Source organism: Notolepis coatsorum (assembly GCF_963971535.1).
Source record: "Notolepis coatsorum genome assembly, chromosome: 8".
Taxonomy (NCBI): Eukaryota; Metazoa; Chordata; class Actinopteri; order Aulopiformes; family Paralepididae; genus Notolepis; species Notolepis coatsorum.
Window position 1 is genome coordinate 147,894,291 of NC_140172.1, and position 27,999 is coordinate 147,922,289.

Consider the following 27,999-nt stretch of genomic DNA (forward strand, 5'->3'; position numbering starts at 1 on the left):
TTTCTAAGTGCTGGTGACCCATACTATCCATATCTATCATAAAAGTTTGGTGGTTCCAAAATTTCCGGGTTCATTGTGTTGGCAAATAGACTATATATCTTGCCATGCTTTGAATATTCCACGAGACAAGGACCCTGCAATTGCTGGGGTGTGCTGTTACCGATGTAAAACTCATGGTGGCGTCATTGCTCCACAGATAACTTTGCCACAAGTCAGGGGAGGTGAGATAGACTGTGGCGGGCTGATAGTGATTGAAACTCGGCACACAGGTTTTGTGGTGGGGGGGGGGGGCCGGCGAGTGGATTTTCAAGACAGAACCAGAGGCGACCGGACCGCGCAGTCTGCAGCGCGCCACACGCCGAAAAAACAGGACCCCCATAGGCGGCACGCGCCAACGAGGAAGTGTACTGCGCGGATCACCTCTGGTCCTTGTTTCACCAGCGAGCCGAGCCGAATATTCTGGCCGGGGCAGTACATCGAGCGCCCGGAGGATAATGCAGGTCAGTGGCCCACTTGGTAAAGTTTCGCCTCAACTGCGTTTGTGGTCGAACTAATGAGCGAATCTTTAATATTTTTTTTATTCATATTCAGAGGTAATTCGTCGAGATATTCCTAATTGGTCTTTATCAAAAATAAATATTAGAAATATGGTCAAAACAAACATTCATCCGTCTTTTTCGATGAAAAACTCTGTTGTGGTGGGGGGGGGGGGGGTGACTCGGGAAGCGAGTGAATTTTCAAGACAGAACCTTCGCATCAACGCCGTTTGTGGTCGAACTAATGAGCGAATCTTTAATATTTTTTTTGATTCGTATTCAGGGGTAATTCGTCGAGATATTCCTAATTGGTATTTATCAAAAATAAATATTCGAAATATGGTCAAAAACAACATGTAGTCGTTTCTTTTGAACCGCAATTCGCAGTTGCCCACTTGGTAAAGTTTCGCCTCAACTGCGTTTGTGGTCGAACTAATGAGCGAATCTTGATTCATATTCAGAGGTAATTCGTCGAGATATTCCTAATTGGTCTTTATCAAAAATAAATATTAGAAATATGGTCAAAACAAACAAGTATCCGTCTTTTTCGATGAAAAGACATATTTTTTCAATAAAAACTGACGTGGTATCAAACAAACACTAATTTAAGTGGTTAAAATTCGAAAATATGTGTAATTTTTTACAGATATCTTGAGAATAGGCTATGAATGTTAAACATGGGTAAAAAAATGTTTTAAAAATAGTAAACAGTTAAAATTATATGGCTTTAAACATGATGTATCTTTTCCTCTCCCTAAGCCCAGTGAGCTCCCTCATCGTTAGGACAGCACAAGGGATATATACCATCACAAAATCATCAGGGGGGGGGTCGTTTTAACTCAAAACTCTGATTGTGTTTGCCGAACATGTTTTTCGTCTGGTGGAACACAGGACTGTGATCGTTAGAAAAACACGTTTCAAGGGCGGTCAGGTGGCGTAACGGAGATTGCGTTCGTCACCAACCCCGGAGAAATCCAGCTCACAGCTCCGGGGTTGTCACCAGCTTGGCTGGCCGTTCACACTAATACAATTGGCAGTATTAGAGGGTGGGAGAAGCTGGCGGGGTGGGTCCGGGTCGTTGTAAACAGCGACTCCTACAGTTCGGTCGGGGCGCCTGCTCAGCGCGGATAGGATCTAAGGGGGGTAGTGTGATCCTTCCACACGCTACGCCCTCTCAGTGAGAATCCGCGCTGCCAGGTGAAAAGAAGCGGTTGATTGGCTAGACGTGTGTCGGAGGAAGCACGTGATAGCCTCCACTCTCCCAGACCGACTGTGGGGGGTAAGTGCGCAGCGACCAGGAAGGGGATTGGGAATTGGCATAACGACTAACATTGGGATGGGAGAAAATCAGAGGAAAAAGGAAGGGGAAAAAGATAAAAAAAAAAAAAAAAAAAAAAAAAACCCGTTTCAGATTCGGTAAAATAGACATAGAATGTACCTTACCTTAGCCGGAAGGTATTCCAAGAAGAATAATTCCAAGTGATTGCATTGCCATCACGATTACCAGTGTATGGTTATGATTCATGGAGCCCACATGCCTAATCCATACTGTGTACGGTATGGTTATGATTCATGTAGCCTGCATGCCTAAGCGATATTGTGTACGTACGGTATGGTTATGTACCAGGATTTGTTGTTCAGGAATGGCATTAAAAATCACGGGGTCATCCCTATGTTCCCCGGGTTCTTTCATTCACATTTGTTTATTTCATTTGATTTTTCATTCGATTGAGAGAATACTGCGCATCTTTGACACTCTGTCCTCGTTCAAGATACTTTTATCAACAACGCACCTGCAGAGATTTTCGATGTGTGAATACCGGATATCTTTTATTTTTAGAGCATTAACTCTGTGGAATGGCTATTTAGATACTGTCGGAAAAGATTACCTGCGTCCAGACGACCCCAGTTGAGTTCCTTGAAGAAGGCGTGATCCTTGAGCGCCGCACATTCTTTGTTCTTGAACCCGAGGCGTTTCGCGGGGTCCTTCTCCAACAGGGCGTTGCAGAGAGACCTGCATGCTGCGCTGAAGGCGTCTGTATACACGGGTGCATCGTTCAAGATTCTACGGGTCACCTCAGTGGCCTCGACCTTAATGAAAGACGATACAAATTGCAAATGACACCAGAGCAACAGACAAAAGTGTAATAGTTTGTTATCAGACAACAGCATTGACAAGCATTTGTATATAACATACGTGTCATACGTGTCTACTTTATATACACATACATTCGATACAGTGGTATTTCTACTCTACGTGTGCTTTGGACCTTCTCTCCTCGGGTTCTGAAGGGACCTTTGGCTGCGATCATCTCAAACAGGGTGACACCCAGGGTGAAATAATCCACACTGTAGTCGTACTGCTTTCTCTCGATTAACTCTGGTGCCATGAAGCCTGCATTGATAAACATACACAAATAAAAATCAGAAAAAATTAAACTCCCAATTCAGTATTGGACTCTAGTTGGGACCCTAATAATAACTGATGGTCACTTTGTCCATATGCAAATGTTTTATCTCAGGGAACTGGTGATTTCTATGTTGCACTGTAAATCCTTGTGGCTAATGATTGAGCATTAGCTCAACACTCTTTCAGAACACATGTCTGAACAATGTTGCCATACGGCAACAAGATTTAGAGCAAGTCTGGCCAAAGTAGAGCAGACGGCCGGGCCAGATTTCACCACCTTGCTTGACTTAAGACATATCAACATGACTCCTAGTGATTTCAATCTTTAGAGGCTAATATTTACCTTTTACCGTTCTAAACATTTAATATCCAATAGCATTTTTTCGGCCGGCGGCCCACTCACCATGTTACATTTGGGATACGTTCTTCTGGTTTAGAGATAAGCTTTTTAAATTTAAGTTTAAGTTATTTATTTATTTTTTACCCAGGGTCCGGTGCACATTAATCAACATCTTCAGTTTCCACATCAATGTAAATGTGCCAGAATTAGCTAATGAGCTCGTTTTCATCTGTAGTCCCTGCCTGCATGTCTTTATGGTGTGGGAGGAAACCGGAGTACCCAGAGGAAACCCACGCGAACACGGGGAGAACATGCAAACTCCACACAGAAAGGCCCCCTGCTGGGGTTTGAACCCAGGACCTTCTTGCTGTGAGGCAGCAGTGCTAACCACTGTGCCACCGTGCCGCCCATTTTGTTCTGCTTAATCATTCCTCCTGTTACCCGGAGTTCTTCTGGTTTAGAGGTAAGCTTTTTGTTCTGCTTAATCATTCCTCCTGTTACCCGGAGTTCTTCTGGTTTAGAGGTAAGCCTTTTGTTCTGCATAATCATTCCTCCTGTTACCCGGAGTTCTTCTGGTTTAGAGGTAAGCTTTTTGTTCTGCTTAATCATTCCTCCTGTTACCTGGAGTTCTTCTGGTTTAGAGGTAAGCTTTTTGTTCTGCTTAATCATTCCTCCTGTTACCTGGAGTTCTTCTGGTTTAGAGGTAAGCTTTTTGTTCTGCTTAATCATTCCTCCTGTTACCCAGAGTTCTTCTGGTTTAGAGGTAAGCTTTTTGTTCTGCTTAATCATTCCTCCTGTTACCTGGAGTTCTTCTGGTTTAGAGGTAAGCTTTAATCATTCCTCCTGTTACCTGGAGTTCTTCTGGTTTAGAGGTAAGCTTTAATCATTCCTCCTGTTACCTGGAGTTCCTGCATATCCGGTGGTTGTTTCTTTCCCCGCCGGCAGCTCCACAGCCAGACCCATATCTGACAGACGGACTTGTCCTGAGTGAAAATAGGTAGAGTTATTACAAAGCATCACGTTGACAATCGACAACGTGATTGTCTATGCGCGCTGGAGGGGGGGGCCCTAAGACTGTTTCATAACCCAAGTCCTGTCCCCCAGCCTCCCCCGATCCCGCCCCTCCCTCCATCCCAACCCTCCCTCCCGCCACCTGGCGCGACAACACCTTGTTTTACTACTTAGTGTTGTTGCTGCCGACTATCGCATACGGCGTCTCAGGCCTTCTGTAGATGACATGTGTCAACAAATGTACATGTCTGTTGAATTTATGCTGTGCCGTTGTTACTGTAAAAATGTAATGATTGTGATGTTATTATTAATGAGACGTTGAGCTGTATGTGTGTGTCACTGGAATTTCCCCAAGGGGATTAATAAAGTAATATCTTATCTTATAAGTATTTGCATCGGAATTCTGACGTCTTGCCGCCACCAGAGATTGTCCCTGTCTTTATTGTGTGTTCATAGGTGTATGCGGTGCATGTTTTTCTTAGATCTCAGCCTACCTTCAAACCTGAAAGTCGCTAGGCCCCTGGGAATACCACGGTACCACTTACTCTTGCCAACGGTCTGCACAAGCCACGCACGTCGTACTTTTCATTCAGTCTGACTGTTCAGTCGGGTGCACCCGTTATCAACTCCCAGGTGCTCCCGGCTGATGGACGAATTTGAATGGCGTGTACTGCAGTAGAGTTATACAGTAACGTTAATAAAAGTGAAAGTGGTTTTCACAAGGGTGAAAAGAAATCAACAGATGCCTTGTCAAGTTACACGAAGTATTTTCCCACCCCCTGTCAATGTCAATGGCAGTGTGAAAGGTAGGATGAGATCTACCAAAACATACACTTTATACACTTATGCACGCAAAATGTGTCAAAGACAGGGACATCTGGTAATGGTAACAAGTCTAAATTACAAAGTCAGATTTGGGATCTGAAAAGGATGTACCCATCAGGTTCAGTTTGTGTTTGGACAGAACCTTTTCAGGCCCGGATTGGACTGACTTTATTTGAACAGGAACAACACACATTAATGAACATTACTGTAAATGTGTGAGACAGTGTTAGCCAAAGCTCATTTTCAACTTAAAGGGCACACTGACGACATATGTTAGCAGACATGTACAAAACATAAGCACAAATACTCTGGGCCCACATTTTCAAACCCTGAGTCGAGATGTACCACTTTTTCAAACCTGGTTGACAGAACTCATTAACATGCTACACATGGAGAGAATACGCTATGAGAACGCAGGGCAACCCAGCAAATTTAAAGACATTTGGCAACCTTTTCTTGACTATTTATCTTAAAACTACATATACTGTAGATATCTAAAACAATGTGAACTTATAGAGCACTATTTTTCTGTGTTTTGTTTTTGCTATGTGATTGTTGTGTGATGTTTCTTCCCTCGGCTCATTCCTCTATAGGCATCAACTAAAGGGACTCTTGATGACCTGATGGTATTCTGTACAAAGACTATAACTGGACTATGTGGACTGAATGTCTATTATAGATATATATTCTCAGTGTCTGATTTGATGTGTCTGTCTAACACTGGTAAGAGACACGAAGGAGTGACTGATTGTCTTGTTTTTTTATTTATTTTTTGTTTGTTTCTTTTGGGAGGGGGGAGGGTATATATTTTTTTTATTTGTCACTGTAATGTCTTGATTTTGTCTGTCCTGTCTGCTTTGTTTGTCTGTTGAAACACTGAATAAAAATTATATCAAGAGATGTAGTGTGTTACCGGCGTCGTCCAGCAGGACGTTCTCTGGCTTCAGGTCCCGGTAGATGATCCTGTGCTGGTGCAGGTGCTCCACGCCGCAGATGATCTGGGCCGTGTAGAACAACGCTCTCGGCTCCTTGAAGCCGGGGTTCTTCTCGTCGACGTTATACATGTGAAACCTGTAGAGACGAGCGGGTAACGGGGGACGGCAGACGAGAAATGCTCTTAACCATAGAAGTGAATTGATAGATTGTGGCCTTCTTTCACAATCAAATCTACATTCCTTTATAGAATTTAAAAGAAAACATATATACGCATAACACACATTGGACACGAGACACAATACAACACAATATGACATAATACAGTGCAATAAAAGATGATTTACGCCCCCTGGGTTGAAATGTGTGTATTATTTACAAGTACAATAAAATATCATCATCATACAAAGATATAACCTCTAACCAGATTAATGGGGCAGATATTAAAAAAGATTTACAGATGCTTTTGGAGACAGATTATTGTAATTTAATCAACAAGAATAACAGGAACAGTGTATTGCACTACCAAAGCTAACTAGCATGTCCCATATGCTCTGTAAATAACTATGTACAGATACCGAGATGTCACTCCATGTTACCTGCTACCTGTTACTGCACAATGTTGTTTCCTTCTTTTGATTCTATTATATGTACCACTGTATTGCACATCGTTGCGGGCAAGACCACCCGCATTTCATTGTATACCTGTATGCCGTGACAATTAAAACTCTTGACTTGACTTGAACAATAGAAAGACCTGCCCAAACTTGAAGTTTAGCTAGTACTGCAAGTACACTAGTCTTTCATTCAACTCTCTATCATACTAGGGGAATGATGATTCTCTGATTTGAAAAGGCTTAATATTTAATCAGCAATTCAAATGGTTGGGACAAAGTCGCAGTAAAATAGATGCTGGCTTCATGTATTGCTAAGCCAATATGACACTATTCTGTAATTTAAATGTGAAGAAGGATGTTTATCTTCCTCTCACATAACTGGATTTAAGCCTAAAAGATATATTTTTGCAACCAGTGGCAAAACTACAGTAGGATCAATTAATCACATCATCGCGCAGCATCGTATCGCACTGCATCGTATTGGATCGAGACGGGGCTGAATCGAATTACATTGATCTGTTGGCTATTCAGATGCATCGTTAATCATTAATCGTGTACCGAGATGCATATTGAATCTGTCTCGGAGGGTGAGATGCACACCCCTGCAGTGTTGTTTGTAGTACTCGAGTCAGAGTCCTGGACTGATTTTCAGGACTCGTGACTCGACTTGGACTTAAACACTGATGACTCAGACTTGGACTTGGACTCGAGCATTGACTGCATTCGGACTCGGAAGGTGCAGACGAGGACTCTGACTTGTTACTTGATAAATACATGCATTATTGATAAATATATATTTTTTTGTAATAGGCCCTAATCACTTGGCATGAGATATTGATGGTTATATTAAGACCGTAACATTATTTAATTTTGTGCAAGGGCAGACACGTGTGTTCCACCTACATGCGTATAAAAACGTTGATATGTTCTCGATATGTTCTCGATACTCTCATGTTCAGTACTTAAGATGCCTAAAGAGACGCCCCGAATCGTGCGCTTTGCTTGCACAGATTTTACATCAAATTCCAGCAAGAGCACTGCTAGATGTTCGATATGTAAACGAACTATTGAAGAGAAGACTGGGACAACCTCAAACTTCAACAGACATCTGTGGAGTGGACTCAACCTTGATGACTCGGACTAGGGTAATGGGGACTCGAGATTCGACTTGGACTCGAGATTTGGTGACTCGACTACAACACTGCACCCCTGTATCAAATGCTTTGTCAGCAGCTATTGCTATACGGTACCACCATGGGAACAGTAAGGTCATGTGTAGTATGGTGATTCACATTACAAAATCTACAGAGACTATCTGAAGATGACCTGCTGTGCGGCACCTTGTACGAATACATGTAGATGCTGCACCTTACAGCTGTAATCTTATAGTCGGTGTTCAAAGAAATATAGAACAAATCTGCATCCCTGAGAATAGTCATTTGACTGGGGCACTTAAAAATTAATGTAATGTGATGTTAGATAACGTTGTTATGGAAGTCAGTGGTGATTTGGTGCATGAGACTCAAAAAGGATGCACTCAGATTTGGTTTTGCAGGTGCCTTGGTCACTTTTTCTCATATTTTTTTATTCAGATTTTATTTTATTGCCTATATTTATGTCTTTCTTCTATTACCCTGCCCATACCTGTACCTCCCCTCCCCCATGCTGCTATGATGCCCGAATTTCCCCAAGGGGATCAATACTGGAATAGCTTATCTTATCAACGGAAAGATATTTTTCAGCAGTGCACCACACAGTGCACTGTATGCTGAAGGTTCACTCGTGACCTGCTGAATGAACGCGTTTCCTAGGCGTTCCGTGGTCATGTTGAGACCGTGCTGGAGCCGCCCTGCTAGAGGAGAGGGAGGAAGGAGGTCCATATGGAGCCCTGCTAGAGGACAGGGAGGGAGGAGGTCCATATGGAGCCCTGCTAGAGGAGAGGGAGGGAGGAAGGAGGTCCATATGGAGCCCTGCTAGAGGACAGGGAGGGAGGAGGTCCATATGGAGCACTGCTAGAGGAGAGGGAGGAAGGAGGTCCATATGGAGCCCTGCTAGAGGACAGGGAGGGAGGAGGTCCATATGGAGCACTGCTAGAGGAGAGGGAGGAAGGAGGTCCATATGGAGCCCTGCTAGAGGACAGGGAGGGAGGAGGTCCATATGGAGCCCTGCTAGAGGAGAGGGAGGAAGGAGGTCCATATGGAGCCCTGCTAGAGGACAGGGAGGGAGGAGGTCCATATGGAGCCCTGCTAGAGGACAGGGAGGGAGGAGGTCCATATGGAGCCCTGCTAGAGGAGAGGGAGGAAGGAGGTCCATATGGAGCCCTGCTAGAGGACAGGGAGGGAGGAGGTCCATATGGACGCTCAGAGAGAAGCTGTGAGAAAATAGTGGGAGGGAGGAGGTCCATATAATAATAATTAATTGCATTTATATAGCGCTTATCTAGACACCTTCTTTGCCTCCTTCATCACCACTGGTAGCATCCAACCGTGGGCTACGCAGGCTCAATGGCATTGGCTACCATACACTGGCACCCGGCACACATCGCACTACACAATGGCTAAACGGCTCAGGAGACGGGAATTGATACCAGTCAATTAAGGGGAAGGGATGATTAGGTGGCCTTGGTGTCAGAGACCTGATTGGGAATTTGGCCAGGAACGCCGGGGTACTCGTTACGATAGGCGTCCTGGGTTCTTTAACGACCGAATTCAGTCAGGACCTCGGTTTAGCGTCTCATCTGAAGGACGCCACTCGCAGCTGTACGGCTGACCCGATCACTGTAACGGGCATTGTTACGGACAAGTCCAGAGGACAGAGTGCCCCCTGCTGGACAACATTTACATTTAGTCATTTAGCTGACGCTTTTATCCAAAGCGACTTACAAGTTCTGTACGACAAGTCATCAGGAAGGGCACAACTCTATCAGCTGAGTAACAATGTTCATCAAAGTGTTGAGTGCTACAGTGTAGGTTAGTTTATTAGGACAAGTGCATGACAGTATGGTTAGTTAGGGTTAGATTTTTTTTTTTTTTTTAGATAATGGTTGAAGAAGTGAGTCTTTAGTCGACGGCGAAAGATTGGTTTCGGCTGTTCTAACAGGGGTGGGTAGCTCATTCCACCATTGTGGGTCAAGGACTGAGAATAGGCGGCTTCTCCTTGATGACCCTCCCGGAGCAACAACACCACTTTCCGACAGCAGCCTTGACCGGGGCTCGAACCGGTGATCTTTCGATCATGAGTCCGGAGCTCGACTCATGTAGCCACGCTGCTGGACAATATGGACGGTCAGAGAGAAGCTGTGAGAATAGAGGGAGGGAGGAGGTCCATATGGACGCTCAGAGAGATTGATTGAAAACTTTAATTAACAGATTGCAGAATTGTTACAGTACAGTACAGCTCAATACACACAATTAGAGAAAGACTTTTGTCTTGTTTACATCAGGGTCCCCCATTTTCAATTCATAATGACATTTATGACATACACAACATACAGATATACAGATATAATAATCTAATCTAATCATGACATTTATGACATACACAACATACAGATATACAGATATAATAATCTAATCTAATCATGACATTTATGACATACATGACATACAGATATACAGTACTGTTACATTTGTGACATACAAGATATGCAAATATACTACAGGGACGCGGGAAGGGGGGGTGCGGGGGGTGCTGCAGCACCCCCTCTCAATTATTGCAAAAAAAATATATATATATATATAATAATTTTTATTTTTTTTTTATTTTGGCAGTATTTATATATTTGTATATACTGTAACTGTATAACTGTAACACTGTATATTATAAGTATATCCTGCTCAAAGCACGTCACCATTTTAATATTGTGTGTATTGAGCCGTACTGTATTGTAGCCATTCTCCAATCTGTTAAATAAAGTTTTCATTCATTCATTACACTACTGTATGTACACAATCATACGTGTAAAACCGAGTAGATTTTCGAGTGATGACAGACTGTCACAGACTGATTGAATGACAGGTGAAACAACTAATTGTATTCACCTCCTGTCTCCCGCCCTTCCCACGCACCACGAACCACTGAGCTACTGTGATACAGTGCTTGCGCAGTCAGTCGATTTGAGCTAGTAGTCAGACTTTGCTAGCACAGAATGTCTCACTCGCAGAAAAGAAAAATATCAGATTTATTTTCGAAACGTCCCGCCGGTCCCAGTGACAGTCCCACTAAATCTGATAAACGTCAGAGAGAGACAGAGACGACAGGTTCAGCCTCAGCATCAGGTATTGAAGAGTTAACTGAGTCTGTTCCCCTATACCCCCCCTCGGGCGCCAGGGGCTTCCACTGAGGGGTGATGCAAATAGGGATGGGGTGTTATGGCAGCTCATGATGGAAAGAGTGCGCACCGAGTCTGATCCCGAGTTGAAGAATTGGCTCCAAAAGAGAGACAACTGGATGTCCAACAACATCCAAAACGAAATCTTACAGCTGCTTGCCCATGATATTCAGCGACAAATTAGAGGCAAAGCATCCAAAAGCCCAATCTTTGGCTTGAGCGCTGACGGAACCACTGATGTCAATCACTGGAAAAGAACAATTCTCGTGTAATATACAGTTAGCCGATGACAACTTGGAAGCTCAGAACTTCTTTTGGGGTTTTTACAATGCCCGGCCCAGACACAACAGCCGAGACGCTGTTTTTGTGTATAAAATACTTTTACGCCTCGACCTGCCCATGGAGAGACTGATAGGATACTGTTTTGACGGGGCCAGCAACATGTCTGGGGGGTACAGGCTAGACCAGGGGTTCCCAAACTTTTCAGGCCGCGACCCAAAAAAAACGGTGTCAGAGAGCCGCGACCCCCACTATTATAGGAGGTAAAAAAAAATTATTTTAAATGGAAATGTATGGTTGAAACATGCAAACGTTCAAACGCACACACACTAATAAGCATTGGAGGCTTTTAACCAGGGCCGGACTGGGGAAATCATTCAGGCCAGGAAATATAGCCCCAGTCAGGCCACTTTTTAAGCAGGGGGTCTGGGGGTCCCCCACCAGGAATTTCTTTGTTACAAAGACTTAATTTCCTGCATTCTGGTGCAGGCATTTTTTTTATTTGTACCCTTTAAATGCCAGTGTTTGTGATGGCATCACAACTTATTGTTAAAAAACAGGCTAGCATATGTATGATTAGCAACAACACAGATTTTTATGGATTTTCAGTTTTTTGTAATTGATAAATACAATATTTTATTCAACTTCAGCCCTGATCACACCACATATTCATTTTATAATTCTAACCCTTTAAATGCCAGTGTGTGTGATGGCATATATTTGCAATATATCAAATGCAAAGTACATTTTTCTGGGGGGGATTATTACAGGCTAGCATGTGTCAATGATTAGCAGTTTTTCGTAAGGATCCCGCCTCCACCAATCACATGCGGCTCCCTTTGTGTGTGTGTGAGAGCAAGAGAGAGAGAGAGAGAGATAGTTCTCCAACTTGTGTGAGTTGCAGTGATCTCCTGGTTGTTCCCCACCTAGGTTATCTAACTATTGCGCTGGTGCAAATAGAAACACTGGCCTGGCCTGCTTCTAAGTTCAGTGACCTGACAAAAAAAAAAAAAAAAAAAAAAAAATTTCATCTGGTGACCCCCCCAGCACCCCCTGCCGTTTTATAGTTCCCGCGTGCCTGAATATACAGTACTGTTAAACAGATCCTAACAGTAACATGCGAGGGGAAGGGAACACATTAGGAGGGGGTGGGTGGGTGGGAGGGGGGTTCAGACATTTACAGGGGCCAGTTTCGAATTGCAGCCTCCCGTAGGTGCTCTTTGAGAGCGGTTTTGAAGGTGGGTAGTGATTCACATTTTTTTTACGGCTGTGGGTAGGGCGTTCCACAGTGATGTGGCATAATTACGGAACGTAAGCTGTGAGAGAATAGAGGCAGCAGCAGCACAGGGCTGTTCTCTGACGTACAGGGTTACGCAGCTACGGGCCTAGGCTGAATATGAGCTGTTAAGTTGATCTACCTTAGGCTGATTAGGAGAGATGAGTGGGAGTGCTCGTTAACGACAGATCCTGCCGCTGTGCCTCTGCTCCCTGCTGCTTGCGTAGCGCCCTGCTGACCTACATGTCACAGCAGGGGTGTTCACCGAGATGAACAGATTTCACTCTTTGTATCATATATATATTTGTATTTTTGATGTAAATACAAACAATTTAAAATCAAAACAAATCATTGATATCTAGAGATTTTATGAAAAAATATATATAACAAACAAAAACAAAACATAACTCAATGTACATGTTCGAAAAGGAGTAGGAAGAAGTATACACTTATTTAATCCTACCCCTTTTCCACTACTCAAATGAGTGTACTAATTTAAAACCTTACAAAACAAATATATATATATATATATATATATATATATATATGCAAAACAAAAAACAAAAATTATATATGTAAAACATGAAAGAAATTTAAAAAATTTAAACACATGTGAATGTCAAATACCTTCCTCATCCCTGTACCTCATGAAAATAATTTCCTTATAATTCAGTTTGAATTGTCTCATGTTTGGACATTGCTTTAGCACCACATTCAGACTGTTCCACAGTTTCACTCTACATATAGAAATGCAGTGTCTTCTCATGGTAGTGCGTACAGTAAAAACTTTTAAATTGAGTTCTCCCCTCATATATATATGTCTTCGCACCTTTAAAACAAATTTTTTACTAGTATGCACTTTGCTACTACGGAATCGACCTTGCTTATATTACTACCTACGATCATAATAGGTCTATACTACTATGCACTCAAGACTGTAGCATTCAAGTTCAACACTGTTTGACAAGCATATAGAAACCCCATATAGAATATGTGAGGGCTAAGATGGCAAAGAGCATCTCAATCATTAGTAAGGTGAGACATGTACTCAATCCCAACTCATTGCACACTCTGTACTGTGCAATGATCTTGCCTTACCTGCATTACTGCACAGAGGTATGGGGTAACACATACAAAACAACCATAAATACATTGACTATCCTACAAAAAAGAGCAATAAGAATAATAAACAATGCAGGATATCGGGACCACACACACACATTACTGTTTCTACAATCACACATTTTGAAGTTCATTGATATGGTAAACTTTTAAACTCTGCAAGTTATGTACAAAGCAAGAAATAATCAATTACCGGTAAATGTAAGAAGCTAATTTCTGGATGAAGAGGGGGGATACAACCTCAGAGGACCATTTAACTTCAAAAAACCTGTGATGAAAACAAACCTGAAAATAATGTGTATCTCCTCTTACGGAGCCACCCTGTGGTCTGTGGAATGGGCTAGACTAGACGCTAGACACTAGACAGAGGATGAACTAAAATATTGTAAAAACATAAGTCAATTCAAATCTAGACTCAAAAAATCTATTTCCGATAGGTACAGAAGGGAAGAAGAGCTTTAATTGCATTTAATTAATAAAAAAATACATGATACTGTATTGTACGTTATGTCATATTACATTATATAATCATATTATAATTAATCTGCATATTATATTAAACTATATTTACACTATATACTATTATATTATGGTACTATATTATATTGTATTGTATATTATCATCTCATATCACATTATATATACACTATTATATACTATACTTTTATATACTGCAGGTATACTATACTGTAATGTGTACTGTAATGTGTACTATATGTATGTACTGTAATGTGTACTATATGTATTGTATGTATGTATGTAAATGTAAAAAAAAAAAAGGAAAACAAGAAAGAAACGTAAGTCTTCAGGGCTAGGGCCCGACAAGCCTAGTGCTTCTCCCTAGCCCTTTTCGGACAATTGGACAATGCTGCAAAATGTCCAAAACCCGAAATAAAAAATTACTGAACTGAACTGAACAAGCAGTCTTACTGACCCTTAGCTGCCAGAGTTGTACCCTTCCTGATGACTTGTTGTACAGAACTTGTAAGTCGCTTTGGATGAAAGCGTTCAGATAAATGACTAAATGTAAATTTCTGATTTAAGGAGAAATGTATTATGTATTTTTTTTTTATATAATGTATTGATTGATTTTTTTTATTTGTCTCGAACATAGAAACATAAAACAAGTTTAAAAAAACTAAAAGGTAAATAGTCAAAGACTATTTCCATACAGTTCAATAAGTGTTCAAGAAGGGACAGGGGGGATTAAAGAAACGTATCAAGCCCTGCCCCTTCCTTACAATATTTTACATTATAATATAATACAAATAAAAATAATATAACAAATAATGAAAAATAAAACAAATGTGATTTAACACTGCCGGTTAAACAGTTACATAAACAGCCAAGGTCCAGCGACTGTCAAGGACCAGCGACTGCCAATCCAGCACTTTCACACAAAGACAGGTGTGTGAAGGGAACATGTTCCTACCATGTCTTGATGACTTGTGTGTGTGTGTGTGTGTGTGTGTCTCTGTGTGTGTGTCTGTGTTTGCTTGCGTCCGTCACATCCAATGTCATAAATGTGGCATAAGGTACCTGAGATCTCCTCCGTTCATGATGGTCATAACTAGACAGAGGTCATTCTTGGTCTGGAAGGCGTAGGCCAGAGACACGATGAAGCGACTGTGGACCTTCGCCAGAATACGCTTCTCCACGATCGCCCCCTGGAGACAAACACAGGGGATGAGTACAGATCCTGAAGCACTTTACTCACTTTAGACACTTTAACACACTTTATATTTATTGGTAAAGAGACTTGCACTACAATTCATACCTCATTGCACCTTACCCTAAGCTGTACCTCATCCCATGTCTGCATTGTACTGTATTGTATTGTAACTCAGTTACTAATTTCTTCTACTCTGTATTGTATATTATGTATATTGAACACTTTTGTTTACACTTTGTTTACGTACTTGACTTTATCTATTTTTATCTAGCACACTCTCAGGAGCATAACGGAAAAAAACGGAAAAAGGCATTTCATATAAAAGTATTCTGTATTGTGGCGTAGCGGAGATTGCGTTCGTCACCAACACCGGAGACGCTGGATTCGCCTGTTCGAATCCAGCTCACAGCTCCGGCGTTGTCACCAGCTTGGCTGGCCGTTCACACTAATACAATTGGCTGTATTAGAGGGTGGGAAAGCTGGCGGGGTGGGTCCGGGTCGTTGTAAACAGCGACTCCTACAGTTCGGTCGGGGCACCTGCTCAGCGCGGATAGGATCTAAGGGGGGTAGTGTGATCCTTCCACACGTTACACCCTCTCAGTGAGAGTCCGCGCTGCCAGGTGAAAAGAAGCGGTTGATTGGCTAGACGTGTGTCGGAGGAAGCATGTGATAGCCTCCACTCTCCCAGACCGACTGTGGGGGGTAAGTGCGCAGCGACCAGGAAGGGGATTGGGAATTGGCATAACGACTAACATTGGGATGGGAGAAAAATCGGAGGAAAAAGGAGGGGGGAAAAGATCAATAAAAATAAATAATAATAAGTATTCTGTATTTTTGTATGACAACTAATAAAGAAACTTGAACTTGCACAGAGGATGAGTACAGATCCTGAAGCACATGGCAGGGCCGCACAGACAGTGATGTGTAGTACACTGATTAATGGACATTTCAATTTAATAAATCTGAGGAAAAATGTATCGCATCTAAAAATGAAGGCCTTGCATTGCATCGGATTTGTTTTTATTATTATTATAAAACATCTTAACCTTTATTTACCCAGGCAAGCAAGTAAGAACAAATTCTTATTTTATTTATTGTCAAAAGTATGCATAATGTTGTGTTAATTCCACGACATGTAATGTTAATTACCTGAAATTATTCCGTTTTGGGGGGGGAACCCAGCATATATCAGTATCGGTTGATATCGGTGTCGGAAATTAACTCATTGAGCGCCAAAAACAAGATATCTCATTTCTAAAAGCCAACGCTTGAGCGCCAGAAACGAGATATCTAGTTTCTTTTTTCGTTTTTTTTATTTTTTATCCTAAACACTCTCGCGGACCTTGCTGTGTGTTCTAGAGACCTCTATGTAAGTTAGAATTGAAATGACGATCGAATTCCAACAGGTGGCAGTATCGCCTATATTGAACTGGGCTAGTGTGGGGAGTGTCATATCAAAGCAGAGAGAGCGAGCAGCAGTGAGCTATGGCGATCGCGACTTGTGGTAACTATTAGAAGAGGACAAAACTATCACACTTTTCATGATTCAAGAGATCACACTTCTGGTAAATCATAGAAATACTATACTCGGTAACCTATTCTGTTCCGTGTTATAGTCTGCGCCGGGCCCGAGCACTCCAAGGCTTGAGGACTTTACCGGTAATGGCGACCGCTATTGGAACTATTGGAGAACTATGAAGAAGACAAAACGATTGCACTTATGTATGATAAGGTGCGTTTTCAACAGACTATGTTGGATTCTAGTATTTTCAGATGGGCTGATGTAACGATACCTGGCTGTTATCTGGATCGTTACCTTGCCGCTGCTGGCGGGCCACCTAATGTTATATTTATTGATCCTGTTCTGATCCAAGACACTTGGAACAAGATTGGAGTACCTGCTGACAAAGGTAACGTCTATTTTACCGAACCCCATCATAAAACATGCTTTTGTAACGATCCCAGCGTCAGAATGCCCATGATGGCTTTCCGAATAGAAACATTTATATGGTTGTGTTTACCTTTGACCTGGAAATAATATAAGTTTGCTGCACAAAACACGTCATATCTCCCCTTCCAGGCAGCGAGACTGGATTATTTTGAAACGGGACGATTTTTTGCATGGGATAGAGCACGAATGAAGGTAGAAATAAACGTTTTTTTCCATGTTGGAGTATAAATAGTGCATGTCAAATGAGCCATACTATTGTCTCCATAGCTATAATATAGGATATACGATGGGTCTGCAAACATAGTGAAAATGGTCAAAAAAGCTGGCTCCAGGGAGTAAAGATGGAAAAACAGCGTGGCAGTCAAAGAGTTAAGAGTTGGACAATATCGGTATATCGGTAAAAAAGCCAATATCGAACATCCCTAATTACAACCAGTTAATCAAATAGGAATCTGTATGTGACAAGATACTCGAATCAGTTCCATTCCATGATCTTCCTCATGCTGCCACATACTGTGGATCTGTGCGTGTCGTTTGACTATTCTCTGCATCCGTTAACAGTGACAAGGATGTCGATATTGCTAGTGATCACATTATGCTCCCCTAATGTCTGACAACTCTTTGTGTTCGGCATGTACCCTGCGCTGCATGCCCAGGAAGGTGCTCTATAGGCCCTTTTTCAGTGGCCATTTTGATGTGTCATTGCAGGGTAAACACAAGCGTACCCGGTAACATTAATTCTGGTTCCGTTCCAGTTAGATGTGCCAGGGCCAGGGCTCTACGCTAACCTTTTTCCCAAGGAGCACATGTGCTCCTAAATGAAAAAAATTAGGATCACACAAAGAAATTTAGGAGCACCCAAAAATATTTAGGAGCACAGTGAAAATATTTCAAGTAACAGTTTATTTATTTTTTCAAAAATAAATCTATATTTGTACTGTGTGTAAATTAGCTCTTGCTACAAACCTGCATGTTTACATTTTGTATTTTGTACTTGATGTTAATTAACATGTGCTGTCCCTATCAAATAACTATCAAATCAAACTACTGCTACAAAAGTAACAGTCACTTAACTTTAGCTTTTGCCCCTTTTATGCATACAATGCCTATGTTTTGGCTGTGTTGCTCTTCTAGAAAAATAATCCTTTCAGGGTTGCCTATTGAAATACTGTACACCTCCAGTACAGAAACATTGTTTATGAGTTTGCGTGTCAGGTAGACCATTGATTGACAGTCGTTTCTGCCAATTACGTCACACCGCTTGCACTCCGGCCGTCCGGCGCTGCAGCTGGACCCTATTGCCCACCTCTGCTGTTGATAACGCTAGTCAAGTTAGCTGTACACACATACACAGTGGGCCAGTTACTTTGGTGTAGGGGTGTAACAATGCATCGATCCTAAGGGGAAAATTCAACTGCATCGGTTTGAAAATGTTAGAATCGATTATCGCAATTTGAATGTGTACACAGTGTTATGTTGTTATCATGTCTGTTACAGTCAACACAACGACATACGCTACTGCATCAACGTTATGATTAACAAAGCAAGGCATTTGTTTTGTTGCATTAACGTTATATTACTATTGCTATGGCTAAATCTAGGTGTTCTCAAATCTATTGCTATTGATAAGACTATAATAAGTTAGTGTCTCGGAAAACGGTCGCATATCGCAATGGCAGACTTTCAGGAAGTAAACAAGCAAAATGAGAGCTTCCGATTGGTCATTTGCTTTATTTCCCATGAAACCAGTCACGTCACTCTACTGTGATTGGACCGTTGGCTTGAGTGCAATGTGGGACTTGTAGTTTTTTAACGATTCTCAGTGGAGAAATAAAAAGAACGACTGAGGCTGTAATCTGCACTCGCACACCGTGCGAGTAATTGATTTTCCAGGTTCGCACACACATATTTTTAGGGGCATATGCAAGCAATATGGTCGCACTGTATAGCCCTGGCCAGGGCCCTGGTATTGTGGATGCGGGCTCACCAGTACAGTTCTGACACCACACCACACGCAACGGAACCATAATTAATGTTATTAAATGACAGCTTGTGACTGCAACTTGTTCCTGTTTGCGGACGACTCAGCCCTGCTGGTCTCTGATAAGAACAAGTTACAGGTTGAAAAAACCCTCAGCTCGGAACTAGGCAAAATCTGCATATGGCTCGCTGATAACAAACTATCATTACACATGGGCAAAACAGAGTCCATTCTCTTCGGTTCAAATAACAAAACTCAGCAAGACCGACGGCTTCTCAGTTACAGTGGGTGACAATATTGTCACAAGGAAAGATGAAATTACCTACCTGGGTTCCATCCTAGAGGCTAATCTCTCCTGTGACAAAATGGCATCCAATGTAATAAAAAAAGTCAACCAACGAACTCGATTCTTGTACCGGATCTCCTCTCTGGTAAACAAGAATACCCTGAAGTCTCTGGCAGGAGCACTCATTCAAGGGTACTAGGACTATGCTTGCACCTCATGGTACCAAAGCACCTCAAAGGCGCTAAAAACAAAATTACAAACATCTCAAAACAAACTGGTCAGACTACTGCTTGACCTTACTCCTAGAACCCACCTCACCCCTGCCCACTTTGACAACCTAGGATGGCTTAGAGTAGACGACAGAGTACAGCAACATGCAATGGGCCTGGTCTACAAGATACACTACACGACCAAGGTACCCATGTACATGTCAAAATACTTCCCAAAGGTCAGTGAATACCACGATCACAACACCAGAGGGAGCTCCACAAATCATGTTAAACCCAGATTCGGCTCAAATAAGGGACGCAATTATGCAACATCAATGTGGAACGCCCTACCTAAAGCTGTAAAGGAATGTGAATCACTACCCACTTTCAAAACCACTCTCAAAGAACACCTACGGGGGACTGCAATTCGAAACTGGCCCCTGTAAATGTCCTAACCCAACCCCCTCCAATGTACAGTAATTTACCTAGTATGGTTGTCAATATTCCAATGTACAGTTTTGCTTGTTTGTACAGTGTTCCCCCCCCCCAACCCCCTCCAATGTACAGTAAATTACCTAGTATGGTTGTCAATATTCCAATGTACAGTTTTGCTTGTACAGTTGTACAGTGTTTCACCCCCAACCCCTCCTACCCACCCAACCTCCTCCAATGTACAGTTTTTACGTCAACTGTATATACTCCCTTTTCTGGACTCTTTTTGTATCACAAACAGTACTGTATTTGCAAATCTGGTATGTCATAAATGTATAGATGTAGCAGTACTGTCTATCTGTATGTCATGTATGTCATATATGTCCTGATGAATTGAAAATGGGGGACCCTGATGTAAACAAGACGAAAGTCTTTCTCTGGTCTGCATCCCCTTAATAATTGTGTGTATTGAGCTGTACTGTATTGTACCCATTCTGCAATCTGTTAATAACGTTTTCAATCAATCAATCAATCACCTCTGTTTACCCTTCTATGACACGTCAAATCTGTGGCTGTTCCCATGTCACTCAACAGCATTTAAGTAAAAGGTTAATCTCCATTTAACAAGCAGGGGCTTCAGCCTGCGAGTGCTTCCTCTGCTGCGGCTCTGAGCTGCTTTATGGGGTCTCTGGAGAATCCCAAGCCTCTTTGCATTGAGCCATTATGGCTCTGATTGGGATTAAACTAACACTCTGATCTTTCCTCCCAACTCTGTTCCTCTTTCATCCCAGTAGCATTTTAGCGTGTAGAGGTTCCCAGAGGAGCATGTTTATTTAGTGACCTTTTTGAAAATTATTATTATTATTATTATTATTATTATTATTATTATTATTATTATTATTATTATTATTATTATTATTATTATTATTATTATTATTATTAACCCATTCTCCGCCGATGACGTGTTAACACGTCATTCTCCGCCATGCGTAATCTGCCAATGAAGCCGTAAGGCGTCTTTGAGATCAATATTTCATATTTTCGTCATGGTATTCACATTTCACCCACGGAGTCTTGGCTGGTGCTGTAGGACTCCGCTCAACTCGGCAACGCTTCAATACCGCCACCTCGTGGCCGATCGACGAGTTGCCAAACCGGAAGTAGCCGGAAGTGCTTGGCCCGTCCCCTATTTTCGTCCGGCCACTCGCTTATCGTCCCGGGGCTCAATACAGACACCGTGGATATGGATCTTTAATCAATAATCAACATTATTTGGACGTGTATTAGTAATATGCAACCCGGCAATGGATCGCATAGATCAACATCCCATAATAGCGATCTTTTTGCTCCACTCTCATTGCCCAACGCTACGAGGAGACTGGGGTGAGTTTTAGCATTTTTCTTTACCATTTTCGATACAAACTGCTCTGATCAATATGTCACCCATACTACATGAATCATTTAACGTCGGTCACGGAATTATAAACGACCCCCCCTCCCCTCCGTTCATCCGCGCATTTATGGCTATATCTCATGTTCTATGAAATACTGCAGAAAACGATAAAAACATTTATACTCTAGACCGTATTTTTGTATGAATGTGTGAATGAAAAAATAAAACGTTCCTACATCCTGAACGATAGATAATTGATGTTGAATGGGCCATAGTAATGTCAATTTAGCAATACAATTTAAAAAGTTATAGCCCTGCAAAGAAGGTGAACATCTCCATAGACAAATAGAGCTGGCAGAGAATGGTTTAGGATGGGTACAATGCCCGGCGGAGAAAACCTGTTCCACCCCAGGTGAAAATCTGCATAAAATGTATACCTAGGTAAATGGAATATTGCTCCACTTCTACAAGGGCTATTTGCATATTCTTGGTATCTAGGAACATCTATGGACCTCAATGAATGTATTCTCAGTGTCAGAAATATTGTGTCTATTACTAGGCTTGCTTAAATTCTGATGAAACAAAGGAAAATATGAATTATGATTTTTCTTTTCATCTTTGACAGTGAATAAAACCATGATAATAATGACCAAACTTAAAGAACTGCCACTGGGCTAATTCAGTACCCTCTTGAGATCATGTGTACAAAAGATCTAAGGAAATTAATAAAGGGAAGATGATAAAATTGAAGGTTTTGTATATACAGTACTGAATTCTCCCATCCGGACCAATGCAATTTGAAATATTATTATAGAATATAGAATATATGCTTATACATTACCTTATTATAGCCAATTCGCACATTTATATATATATACATATAGTATCTTTCAAATGGCCGAGTTCAATTTGGATATAGTATCACCAGGCATGCGTAATAACATATACAGTTATTTAATGTAATCGACTGTACTTTTTTATTTCTCCCACAGTGTAATCATTCTGTAACTAATTTCAGATCTGATTCTTCCTACATGATTACAATAGTGTGGAGAAACTGACTGCGTTTCAATATTTGTCAAAAACGTTACCTTTTGTAGCTTATTATCGCGAATCATAAGAATTATTGATATGATTGCTTCAGAACGCCGAACTTTGAACGACCATAGCGGACCACAGGAAGTGTAGTTTGGTGAAATTTCAACACTGCCAGATAGCTAGCGAGGTCCTCTTGAAAATGGCCGCAAAAAGATTCCAATTCTGATCGTTCAACATTTTCATTTCCGCTTCCGGGTCAAGAAACGCGAGTTGAAAAAAAAACTTAAAATGATAAAAACTCACTTTTAACCTATTGCTAAACTATTGCCAACCTAACGTTTTACATTCTACATGTATTTGTGACATAGTAGTGATAATAATACTTGAAAACGTTTGATTTTAAAAAACGCAAATTTATTGCATCACTCATAAAAATATTAATATATGATAATAATGTCAAAAAGGGGTCGGTACCGACCCCGTGGGGGGGAACAGGTTAAAAAGGAATTCAAATGGAATTGGCTTTTAGTTTGGTATCCTGTAAATACGTATATTTATAATAAGATAATAATAATAATAATAATAATAATAATAATAATAATAATAATAATAATAATAATAATAATAATAATAATAATAATAATAATAATAATAATAATAATAATAAGATGGTTGAATGAAATGATGGGTAAAGGTGTAGAGATGTTGCTAAGACATTTTCAGTAGTTTATTGATAGGGGAAAAAACACATTTATACAAATTGTTATTCAATATAGAAATTTATAATATACCTTTTATAATTATAATTTTGTAATCTTTTATATACATTTCATCCCATGAAATGGAAAATGTGTTTGCCTCGATTTTACCCCATTTGTCTGTACCTAGTTCTCATCTATTATGTGCAAAAACATTCATAAATATAATTTCCTTCTTATTTTTGTTTTAAAGAAACCCATTGTTTTCTCTTCCTCAAAAACGTACCTACTGATATGAGGGCGAACCCCCGAAATCCAATTATCTGATCGCCATTCCAAATACTGGTCGCTGTAGTCTGTCCCACGTTATCCAGCATTGCACATGAACGGGCAGGTGGATGAACTCGTCGAGGCATCCGTGGTGACCCTGGTATTTAGACCCTGCCCGCACGCTGCAGCTCGGCCGAGAAAACAAACTACATTGTTTCAAATGGAGTGCAATAGTTAGGCGGCGGTATTGACCGTCTGCGATCTCAGACACATTCAGAACAGCATGCACAAGGTGCCTCGATGGATTATGAATGGCAATAGCGAATAAAAGAAATAACAATCATAACGAGTTAACTCGTTGTTGGCGCTCAACGATTGGCGGGCTAACACGAGCTAACTCGTTGTTGGCGCAGAAAGGGTTAAACGGAAACTGAAAACATATATTTTTAATCTATCTTATAATTAGCAACACCTCTTTTATTTTTTCATTTTTTTTTTTATCCACTTTTTCTCCTATTTTACGCTGTTTCTTGCCTCCCACCAGCCGGCTGCAATGTGGACTAAGTCATACATAGCACGAGTCCCCTCCGATACTCGAGGTAACAGCAGTCGCATCTTTTCACCTGCGCGGTGCGATCTTTCAGCGTCAGGGGTCTGAGCTTTGGAGGGGCACCGCCCCCATCGCTTCCCGATTCTACTGCGCAGGCGCACCAACCGACCTGTAGGAGTCGCTGTCCACAACGCCCGATCCCCACCCATCAGTTTCCCACCCCCTAATACTGCCAATGTGTATTAGTACGGACGACCAGCTAAACTGAAAGCAATGTGGAGCGCTGGGCTCGAACAGGCAAACCCAGCGTCTCCAGTATTCGTGGTGAGCGCCTTGCCCACTGCACCACGTAGCCGCCCAGCAACACCTCTTTTTATAACTTTTTATTATTTACTTTATGCAATCTTTTATTTTATTCTTTAAACATTTTTATTATTGAAATGTGAAAGCACTTTGAGCTGCATTCCTTGTGTGAAAGGTGCTATAGAAATAAAGTGTATTATTATTATTGTTGTTTTTGTTGTTATTAATGCTGTTATTATTATGATTATTGTTGTTATTATTATTATAATTGTTATTATTATTGTTGTTGTTGTTAATATTATGATTGTAGTTGTTATTATTATTATAATCGTTATTGTTGTATTTAGTGCTTCTGCTTCTGATACTTTACCTCGTATCCTTTACGCTTCTTCAGCCTTTTCTTATCCAGCTTCTTGTTGGCGTACATCTTCCCTGTGGCCTTGGCCTGGCAGGCGTGCACCTCCCCGAACCCTCCTTTGCCCAGAACTCTGAAGTCCTCGAACCACTGCTCGTTGATGGGCTGGTCTTCCAGCCACTTGAACTGGACGAAGCGCAGGAAGAACATGCTGGCCTTGAAGCCGGCCAGCGCCTTGGACTCTAGGTGCTTGAGCAGCTGCTGCTCGCTCTCCTTGAACAGGTCGCCGCGGATGTTCTTGGCGTCCTCCTTGACTCGCGTGACCGCCTTCTCCTCCAGGAAGCTGCAGAAGTTCTTGGATTTGGACTCGTAGTACTTGTTGACCGCCTTCTGGGCCTTCTGCAGTCTGTCCTTCTCCTGGGCGGTGTTGTAGTCCGTGATGTCCTTCCACAGCTCCCCGGTGTTGCTGTGGGTCGCCTCGCTCTCCAGGTACTGCTGGAACAGGCGCTTGCCGATGGGCTGTTGGACGCACATGGTGTCGAAGCCTTTGTCCATGGTGGCCTTCATGCTCTCGCACTCCCTGATGTGCGGCAGTTTCAGCTTCGCGCGCATCTTCTTGTCCCGCATGGCCAGCGCGGCCGCTCCGCCGTCCACGCTGCCGCGGGCCGACACGTAGGCGGAGTTGGCCACCATATTCTCCATGCACTCCATGGCTGGACCTTGGCCTGGTGGACAGAAAACCCAGAAAGAAGTTTAGTTACTCCAGGGTGCAAAGATTTCTCAAACGGGAGGTGATGTGTACTGTACCTACAATTAAAAAAGGCTGATTATTAATGGCTGATTAATTGATCCCCTTGGGGGAGATGTGGGCATCCTATAGCAACATGTGGGAGAGGGGGTACAGGTATGAGCAGGGTAATAGTAGAAAGACATAAATATAGGCAATATAGGGCAAATATATAGTTGTACCGTCTACAACTGCCCCAAAACGCTGCCGCTAGACTGCTCACAGGTACCCGGAAGAGAGCTCACATCACCCCTGTACTTGCCTTCCTCCACTGGCTCCCGGTGCGCTTTAGAATAGACTTCAAGGTCCTTTTATTGGTTTACAAAGCCCTAAATGGTAAGGCCCCTGCTTATCTAACAGACCTCCTCACCCCCTATACCAACGCCAGGGCCCTCAGATCGGCTGATAAGGGTTTCCTAACCACCCGTAGGTCTAACTTCAAGTCTAAGGGGGGGACGTGCTTTTGCGGTCGCAGCCCCTGACCTCTGGAACAGCATCCCCATGTCCATTAAATCTGCCCCCTCCATCGAGTCTTTTAAATCAAAACTCAAAACCCACCTATATCGCCTGGCCTTCCCTGACTCACTTTGACTCTTGCCGTACTTGTTGACGTGTTGTTCTGTTTTTCCTTTGTCTATCCGTTGATTTTTTTATTTTTATTTTTTTAATACTTTTCTTTGTTCTTAGCTTAGCTATGTGAAGCACTTTGGTTGACAAGCGTCATGTTTAAACGTGCTATATAAATAAATTTGATTGATTGATATGCCCTGCCGGTTATATTATACGTTACTCTCAATAAGTAGGCAATACAAAATTGTACGTGAATATTTACTACGAGTAAGAGTAAAAGACTCACGAGCGAAGTTGTCACACAGCTGTCAAACGCAGGGCTGAAGACTCTAACTAGATGTCATAGCTTCTAGAATTGAAGGTCCGCTCTGCTCTGTGTCTATTATGAAATGACAATTGCGCGTTGACATGCCCACTACGCAAAACCATTACTCGCACACTGTTCTCCTAAATAATTTTTCTAGTTCGCACATATCTATTTTTAGATACAGGGTGGGGGATGCATAGCTTCACAATACAAATACAATATAGTAATATAAAAAGTACAAACACAAGATAGTCCAGTGGTGAGAGTCCAGTGATATGAGTCTCTAGTGCAAAGAAACAAGATAGTCGGTACGGTGATGTGAGTCTCTAGTTCTCAAGTCCCGAGTTGTGACAGTGATAGTTCTGGCAGCAGAACCGGCCGATCCGGCCGCCCGAGCCCTTTGTTGTAGAGCCTGATGGCTGCCGGTATGAAGGACCGGCCCAGGCGGTTTGTGGTGTGTCGGGGGAGTGATGAGTCTTAGGCTGAATGTGCTCTTCATTCTGGCTAGCTCCTCGTAGAGGGGGTGAGAGGGGTTCTACAGGATGGCTTCTAGCTTTTTCCTCATCCTCCTCTCAGCCACCACCTCTAGGTTATCCAGCTCACCACCCACTACTGAGCTTGCCTTCTTCACCAGCTTGTTCAGCTTGCTGGAGTCCCTCGAGTTGATGTTGCCCCCCCAGCACACCACAGCAAAAAAGAGGACGCTGGCTACAACCGACTGGTAGAACGATAGCAGCAGTCGGTTGCACACGTCGAACGACCGGAGTCTCCTCAGGAAGAACAGCCTACTCTGTCCCTTCCTGTAGAGGGCCTCAGTGTTGTCCGACCAGTCCAGTTTTTTGTTCAGGTGAACTCCAAGGAACTTGTAGGACTCCACCATCTCTACCTCCTTTATGGGAGAAGGGGGACCCTTCCTACCTCTCCGATAGTCTACCACCAGCTCCTTTGTCTTGCTGACGTTGAGTTGGAGCTGGTTACTGTCCGACCACCCTACTACTACCCTATTCAGCCTCATCGTCGTCCACAATGTAGCTGATGATGGAGGAGTCATCAGAGAACTTCTGCAAGTGGCACGTTCTTGTGTTGTAGCGGAAGTCGGAGGTGTAGAGGGTAAACAAAAAGGGTGACAGCACAGTACCCTGGGGAGCGCCTGTGTTGCTCACCAGAACCTCTGATTGGCTGCCCTGAAGTCTCACGTACTGAGGTCTGCTGGTGATCCAGGCCACCATTCCCCGGTCCAGCTGCATCCCAGTGAGCTTCTCCTCTAGCTCTTCTCCTCTTGATACAATCGATCACGATATTCTAATCGATCGTCTTGAAAACCATGTCGGTTTCTCAGAACATGTGCTAGGCTGGTTTAAAACATACATCAGAGGGAGGAAATTCTATGTTAAACTAGGAGATCACATGTCTGATATATACGACAACAACTATGGAGTTGCACAAGGGAGTTGCTTAGGTCCTTTACTCTTCTCCCTTTACATGTTACCGCTGGGTGATATCATCAGAGAACATAAT

The 27,999-nt window shown here is 42.3% G+C and overlaps 1 protein-coding gene across 1 annotated transcript in view; it reads right to left on the reverse strand.

Annotated features, from left to right (window-relative positions):
* Positions 1-25,528, reverse strand: part of grk1b (G protein-coupled receptor kinase 1 b) — a gene marked incomplete at its 5' end in the record, with an annotated part of 33,290 nt that extends 7,762 nt beyond the window's left edge. The window contains 6 exons of the mRNA XM_084320600.1: positions 2,426-2,627; positions 2,807-2,931; positions 4,186-4,269; positions 6,036-6,193; positions 15,219-15,346; positions 24,833-25,528. Coding sequence (XP_084176726.1) covers positions 2,426-2,627; positions 2,807-2,931; positions 4,186-4,269; positions 6,036-6,193; positions 15,219-15,346; positions 24,833-25,528 — 1,393 coding nt within the window. The remainder of the gene's footprint in view (positions 1-2,425; positions 2,628-2,806; positions 2,932-4,185; positions 4,270-6,035; positions 6,194-15,218; positions 15,347-24,832) is intronic.
* Between the last annotated feature and the right edge of the window lie 2,471 nt (positions 25,529-27,999).